Genomic DNA, 7,648 nt, shown 5'->3' with positions numbered 1-7,648 from the left:
CTTATCCTCCACCAGCCTCCACACACCAGCTCTGGATAAAAAATGGAAGTATTTCTGCTACCAGCAGCTGTGTATTGTGTGGCTGCAGATGTTCCGCTTTACTATTTTCCCTGGCCACGAGGCACAGACAGAGTAGCCTGGGAAGCCGCAGTAGTGATCCCCCAGAATAGAGCCTGCGGAAGGGAAAAAGAGATTGGAAATGGTCTCTATGGCAACAGATGAGCAGCCTTTGGAAAAGGAGATATGGGGAAAAATTTAGGCTGAAAATACATCAGTCAGTGGGACAAACCTGTAATCCTTCTCTGGGCAATTTTAAATAAGCTGTTTCCTCTCATCTGGCATTCTGCCATGAAGAATGAAATCCAGATTGTAGCCTTAGCAAGAGATGCCCACACATATAATTACTGAAGTTGTCTTGTTTTAGATGAAAATGCAATGATCTTTTTTCCCACTGTAATTATATTTGGTACTTCCAAGTCATGGTGACGACTGATTTCTGAAATCAGTTTCTTTGTGAAACTCTATAAGGCTTTGTTGTCTTTTTGAAGCTTAGTTCTTATTGGTGGTCTGTATTCAATCCACTCTCCTTAGTGGGGCCACTTCAAATGTACCTGGCATTTGAGCATTTTGTCAACTTTGTATGAGCATCAAGTTCCGTTCAGCAGTGGAACTTCCTGTCTGCTACATTAACTTAACTTCATAACACAACTTTTTGTTTCATTACCTTAACAAAAGTTTGAAACTACAGAAAAGAATAATGAAACCCAAGCTTTTGTCTCTTACTCCCTGTTTTTCTCTCCCTTCCCCTCATATACACAAGGACTGGAAATTATGCTTGCTCTATTCTATTGAATTACATTCACTCACCATCTTAAGGTCCAACAGATCGAACTCAGGCAGCTACCATGTCCTCTCATTTGCTTCTCTCCAGCATTTCCCATGTCATAGGCTGTGATTTATACCAGCCTAGTCAGTGCTCCTTGAGCTGACCTAAATGGGAAGCCTGGTCCCTTTCCTTCCCAGTTGTTGTGGTTTAACCCCAGCCAGCAACTAATTCCATGCAGCAGCTCCCTCACTGCCCCTGTCACCCTGAAGGGGTGGGGAGGAGAATCAGAAAAAAAAAACCCAACAAAAAGTAAAACTTGTGGGTTGAGATAAGAACAGTTTAATAATTAAAAATGTAAAATATAATAATACTAGTAATACTGAAGATAACAACAGCAATAATGGTAACAGTAATAACTGTGATGGAAAGGAGAGAGAGAGAAATAAAACCCGAGGCAGGGAAGTGATGCACACCACAATTGCTCCGTCCCTGCTGACCAGTCCCTCCCTGAGCAGCGATCGGCCCCTCCAAGCCAACGTCCCCTGTTTACACTGGGCACGATGCTCTAGGGCATGGAATATCCCTTTGGCCAGTTCAGGTCAGCTGTCCCAGCCATGCTCCCCTCAAGTTTTTTGTGCACCTCCTCAGTAGCAGAACATGGGACACTGAAAAGTCCTTGAATTAGGGTAAGCACTACTTAGCAACAACCAAAACATCACTGTGTTATCAACATAATTCTCCCAGTGAATCTAAAACACAGCAGTGTACCAGCTCCTGAGAAGGAAACTAACTCTATCCCAGGTGAAACCAGGACACCAGTTTCTTATATCAGCATTTGCAGGTGTACAGCCACAGAATGAGGGTTCAAGAGCACATCTGACAGAAACCCAGTGTGTCAGGGGTTAGGGACAGTAGCAGGGCAGGAGAATTGATTAGGGGGAGGATATTTGTCTTTATAAGTTACTCTGCCTGCTGCTGTGGAGACCTGCTCATGCCTCCATCAATCTAGACCTTCAGTCAGTTGACATTATAGCTTTCTAGGAGATCAGCTCAGGGTTTTTTATGACACTGAAAGTGGACAATTGGCTTCCTTAAATAAATTACATAGAGTATAGAAAAGTAAGCTGATCCTAAAAATTATAGGATTGCTGTTTAACAGCTTTGTCTAAAAAATCAGGCTTTGTTTTAAAAGAGGAAGGTGTTGAAAGAAATTAGTGCAATAAAAATATATGGATTTTCATAAAAAATGAACAGCAAACATTTATCTCTTAACTTTCAGCATTGGAAGACTCCTGTCAAAATTATGTAAGCAACACAGAGCAGACTGATGCTGGCAGTTTTCACTGTCCAAGATGTATAAACAGGAGAAGGTTCAAAGCAAGATGGCAAAACTGTTGAAAGGTATGAATTGACTTCTTTTTTCCCCCTAAGATATAGTAACTAGGGCAGCATTTGTCTCAGCTCAGCTCAAGAGTGACTGTGGGCCATGATCACTATATAAAAAAGTCATGGCTAAGGTAGATACTGCAAATAGGGAATGATTCATTCCTTCTCAAGATGCAGGAACCAGAGGCCTGATATTGAACTATCAGGCTTCATACTTAAAACCAAACAAAGTGTTTTTTTTCACACAATGCATATTTAAATTGCAAATCTTGTTGCTACCAAACTTTCTAGCTGCGAAAATTATAAATAGATTTAAAAAATAGCTAGACAGATTCATGAAGAAATGGAGTATTAAATATTATCAATTGTATGCAAACTTAAGCTCAAAGAGTCCCTGAACTGCAATCTGAAAGGGGAATACTGGAAAGGGACCCTCTCTAAGTGGCCTGTTTCATACACTCTTTCCTAAGGGTATATTAATGATCCTGCTCACAGATGGACCACTGTGTCAGGACAGCTGTTCTGGAGCACAGAAAGTGAATGATTGATGTAAATGATGGTGACAAAAAGGTTTATGATGGGGAACGAAGAAAGGGACAAGAGCAGAGAGCTTTGCTAAAACTAGTGTCTTCAGTGCCCTCTTTTTCTTCAGAGAGGATGTTAGAGGAAGCTGTGCTCCTTTTTAAGGAGCTGAAATGGCCCCTGAGACAAAGCAGGTCAGGTTTGCAAAGTTGAGGTAAGACTCTAAGTGTGAGGGTAGAGCCCCTGGTGTTGCCAGGGGAGCTTTGTGTGGAGAAAGGGTGTACATGCAAGTCTTGGCAGAGAAGCCCACATTTGTCACAGCAGTTGACTGAGGGGACAGTGGAAAGTCAAGAACAGCAGAGAAGCACCAGCACTGTGACCCTCTTAGAAGCCAAGCAGAAGCACAGTTCACTGAAATGTTCCAAACAGAACAAAAGTAAGAAAACTCAAAATATGGTGTGCTATTTTCCTTTACTGTGTGACTGATGTTCCAGAAAGGAAGCAGCACTGTGTGCCTTCTTTGTGGGTATGAATCAAAGAGGTGTCTGACTCATTTAATAGTTTCTTCTACTAATGAAAATGTGCTGTAGGTCTGAGGTGCTGCCATAGCCAGTAAGAAGTGGTGACAGTGTAATTACCTCTCCCAGTTGTACCAAAAGTGTTATAGTTCTTCCCAGCAATACAGCCCCAACCTTTGATACGGGGATCAGACAGATATAGGCAAAAGTTAAGGGAGGGAGAGGTATGATACCAAAGTAGCTTGTTTTCAAAAGAAGAAAATTGGGAAAGGGATCCTAAACTTCTCTGTTATTCCATCAGCCTGCTTTTTTTGGTCCTGCTATGGAAGTGTCTTCAGATGCACTCTGCACACCAGAAGGTTGTAATCTTCTTCTGGAAGGAGATTCTCATGAAAAACTAAGAGATGGGTGAGCTTATAAAGGTTATGTAGGACTGGGAAAATGGAAATAATCAAGACAATGAAGAAGATAGGCTAGTGTCATGGATGGATCTCATTTTGATTCTCACTAGCCCTTCAGGCTCAGTTGATTAAATGTTTCTTAGTGACAGAAGAAAGATTAATAGCTATATAAGATGAAAAAGAAGAAAAGATCAATTTTTTTCCCTGTGAGAGTTTCCCCTTCCATCTGGTCAGGTCACAGAATCTTGTAAACACTTTTTGTTTGCAGTGTGCAATTTACTGCTTATTAAAATTGCTTACAATGCTTTGGCCTCAGCTGTTTGATTCAGGATCTAATAAACAGCTGGTGATTTGTCAGGCTGTCACTCTATGGAAAAATCAAATTCTTTTGCCTGTTGGCTATCATTTTAATAGTGGAACCATGGTGTTTGTAGAGCCCCTGATCCTGCTTTCAGTGAGACCCCTTCCTGAAATGTAAATCATCATCCTTTGTACCTCTACCACATGTATATCAGCAAGGGCTTTTATCCTTCAGAGGGGAAATCAGTATTTGTTGTGAAAGTACTGTCTTGATTTCACAAAAAATCCCACTGGAAAATGTTACCATCACAGCGATGGACTAAGTTGCTCCAGCACCTTTGAGCTATTTCTCAAGTGACAGGCACAGGGCTTTCCTTTCTCTCTGTCTCCAAGAGATCTCTGTAACTCAGGTTCCTGTTTTTCCCCTTTCTCAACCTGGGTCTTGAAGTGTGGATCACCAGTGCTTTTGCAGTATTTTTGACTCGGTTCAGTCCCCGTGGCTCTTTCATTTGGGAATTTGTGATGGCAATGCACATGGTAAACAGCAACCTCTTTTTAAGACAGGCACCAATGAATCTTGGCAGTGTAAAGAAATCATCCCATAACTGGTAAAACTAGTGGAGTCTGCAATCCCATGGCTGTGCCCTGCAGCCCAAACCTTCCCACCAAAATTTCCCCCTTTTGTTTGTTATAACTCACATCATGAGGGAGGGACAGCACTCTCAGCTCAGACTGAATCCCACCTAACCCAGCCCACAGTATAATCTGGGCAGGGAGCAGCCACAAAACATAATTATTGGGTCCCTACTGTGTCCTTTCCCCCTTCAGACTTTGTGCCCCTTGCTGGATTTCAGTGACCCTGTGAGAACCAATTTCTCTCTCCTGAACTGGATTGCTATTGACCGGCAGGTTCAAAAGTTATTGAATGTATGTTGGAAAGCTGCAAAGTAGATTAACATAGTAAGAACAAATAATAAGAGAAAAAGAATTCTTAAAATATCTAATGGCCATGTGTCTGCAGTTACTGATGCTGAATAACAATGTTGGTATAAAAGTGTATGGTCTTAAAATAACTGAGCATGAATCTAGCTAGAAATTAGACAAAGGCTCTTAACTATCCTTAATGTTCTTGAACAGCCTTGCTGTAGGAGTAGTGAGAGCAAACCATCTACACTGCCTTTCAGTGTGTATTTCGTTTATGAATGGGATTATACAGTGTCTCTCCCTGCAGGGGAAAAAAAAAAAAGAAAAGAAAAAAATCTGGTAAATGTCTGGAAACATGGTGACTTTTCTAGTCCCATGTTCCTACCTGTAGTCTGTGACTCTCCAAGAGCAAAATAAAGCATCCCAGATCTTTCATACTGCTTAAAAAATTATGGCTGGGTGTCAGTCTGCTTTCCACATGTATTTTTTCCCAATAATGGCATCTCTTCCCTGATTGAGGGAATCCTTTTAACTTTAGTCAAGAGCTTTACAGTTTGACCTTTACTGCCAAGATAGGCAGTAAAATTAGATCTCAGAAAAAAAATGTCTTTTGCTTTAATCCCAAAATGTTGGCAGGTGGGTGGCTCTGAAGTCATCATTCTCACATGTTTTCAGACAGACTTACTGTTAAAATAACTGAGCAGAAGTATGCAAGGAACCTCTCAGCACAGTTGGTCAATCATCCCAAAATGAGGACAACAGCACAGATACTCAGACTGGCTTGTAGGTCAGCCAGCTGATTATAGGATTTTCCCATCACAGAGGTAGATAAACCCTTTTGTATCACCGGGACAGACACACTAACCATGCTCTAAGATCCAATGAGCCCACAGGGGGATTTTGCAGCTTCAGCTTTGTGTATACGTGTTGTCAGGTTCAAACATGTATGTTTGGAAAGGTGGACTCAAGTAAAACTCTATGAATGCACAGGGAAATCTGGAGTTAGAGCTGAATCCACTCTGTGGGAATAGAGCAGATCTTGCAGGCAGCTGCATCCTTCTCTATTTTATTTCTTCAGTTTTAGATGTGTAGTAAGTTTTCCCTGTTTCCAGAAGTATCTTGTGTGGAGCTTCAGGTAGGCTTCAGAGGAGGAGGTGCAAAGAGGGAATGGAGACATACAAGTCTCTGGCATGCCCTGCCCTTTCTCACTTTCTTGCTGGCCTCACCTTCCCTCTTCTCAGATCCCAGCTGGGATCTGTAGCTGGGAGGGTTGATGAAGCTTTCCCGTAGTTCAGCAGCCAGTTGCCCTATGGCAGCCACGTATCCATGCCAGGCTCAGCTGTGTCCCTGGCACCCAGGGGCATCTGCTCCCCATCTGCTCCCCACAGACCTACCCTGGCCCACTGAAGTTCACCTGTGCCTGGCTGCCCCACGGGCACAGCTAATCACAGGTGAGTCCTGCCCAGCACCCACGGCTCATTAATTCACTCTGCCTGTACATGTACAGCTGGAGAGGGTCCCATGGGCTCAGTCACACCAGGATCCCTGAAATCCTATCCATGCAGGTGGGCAACAAAGCCTCTGGCCCCAACACCCCTAAAAAGCCCACTGCCCCCTCCCCCTCCATGTAAGCGGTGGCCCCATTTTTCAGGCAGGGGCTTTTCGAGGGGATGGGAGGAGGGTCTCTGGGGACACTGCGGGGTTCCCCTCGGGAGCAGCCTGCAAGGCACCCGGGCCCCAGAGGCCAAGGGGGAGCACCGGAGGCTCCGAGCGGGTTGTTCTCTACTCCCAGGCAAGCTGGTAAAGAGAGAGTCGCAGAGCAGCTGCTGCTGTTAGAGCTCTCCTGCCAGCTCCACTCCTCTCGATGCCATTCCTACCTCCAGGATTTTTCCCTGACTCGCAGCATCACCATCCAAAAGTCTCCCTGGAGGAAGGTATCTGCTTGCTGGTTTGTCTCTTTATCCTTTGCCTCATCCGCGGGAGAAGGGAGAAAAAAAAGCCATAAGCAATCAACTCGCCTGCTTCTTTCCTCTTTTTTTTCTCCCCCCTCCTGCTCCCTTGCTGCTGTCAAGGGGGGTAAAATCCCCTTCTGGAAGGAGCTTTACGAGGTCCATGCATGGACGGCAGCAAATTGGAAGAGGTGAGCAGCTGACAGAAGATGTGAGAGCTGGAAGGGCCGTGCCGTGGGAGTGGTCCTTGCTTTGTGTGCAAGTGAGGCAGTGAGTGTGCAGCCTCCCACTCTGGGTGCATCTTTTTTTGGATGCTGTGTAGTTCCCTGTGTGAAATGCTTTTTTGGCTAAAAGAGGAAGAGATGTCACATCAGGAGCTCACCCAGCGACTGACTACGGTTATCACCCATGTGGGTAAGTCATCTTTATTTTTCTTCTTACTATGGATTCGGGGGCCCTGTTCTCCCAGGAGGTGCTGATGCCTTTGTGTGACAGTGTCACACCTGTGCATGAAATAGGAGCCATCGGCAGATTGTGAACCACTGGCTCTGGGCAATTAGACAGCCTTTTATTGATGGCTGGGTTTGTTTTTCAAGCATGTATTTCCCTGAAAAGCAGGAAGAGTAGGAACAGAGGGTGTCCTACCTGTGAACTGATCTGTGTAAAATACCCGAGCACAGTCCTTGCAGTGAGGTGGTAGAGAAAAGGGGGCGGTGGGAGGATGCTGGAGCAACAGCAGTGCTAATGTGCTGGGCATCTGACTGTGGTGCTGGAAGCAACCCATTCTCAGAGAATCTTTTTTATGGCCTTTGATGTTTCAAG

General features: G+C 44.2%; 1 protein-coding gene across 4 annotated transcripts in view; it reads left to right on the top strand.

The window, feature by feature from the left end:
• The first annotated feature begins 2,108 nt into the window (after nucleotides 1-2,108).
• Nucleotides 2,109-7,648, top strand: part of LOC103758229 (guanine nucleotide exchange factor DBS) — a 163,249-nt gene continuing 157,709 nt past the window's right edge. The window contains exons 1-2 of one of the 4 annotated variants that reach the window (XM_018074825.3): nucleotides 2,207-2,227; nucleotides 6,950-7,240. In XM_018074825.3, coding sequence (XP_017930314.2) covers nucleotides 7,138-7,240 — 103 coding nt within the window. In that variant the 5' untranslated portion in view covers nucleotides 2,207-2,227; nucleotides 6,950-7,137. Of the gene's footprint in view, nucleotides 2,228-2,911; nucleotides 2,949-6,741; nucleotides 7,241-7,648 lie in introns of those variants that run through there. The other 3 variants (XM_029960811.1, XM_008924471.4, XM_018074836.3) reach the window with 3 other exon arrangements.

This window comes from Manacus vitellinus, unplaced genomic scaffold (assembly GCF_001715985.3).
Source record: "Manacus vitellinus isolate BGI_N305 unplaced genomic scaffold, ASM171598v3 scaffold_29_pilon, whole genome shotgun sequence".
Taxonomy (NCBI): domain Eukaryota; kingdom Metazoa; phylum Chordata; class Aves; order Passeriformes; family Pipridae; genus Manacus; species Manacus vitellinus.
This window is presented reverse-complemented; position numbering and strand designations above follow the sequence as displayed.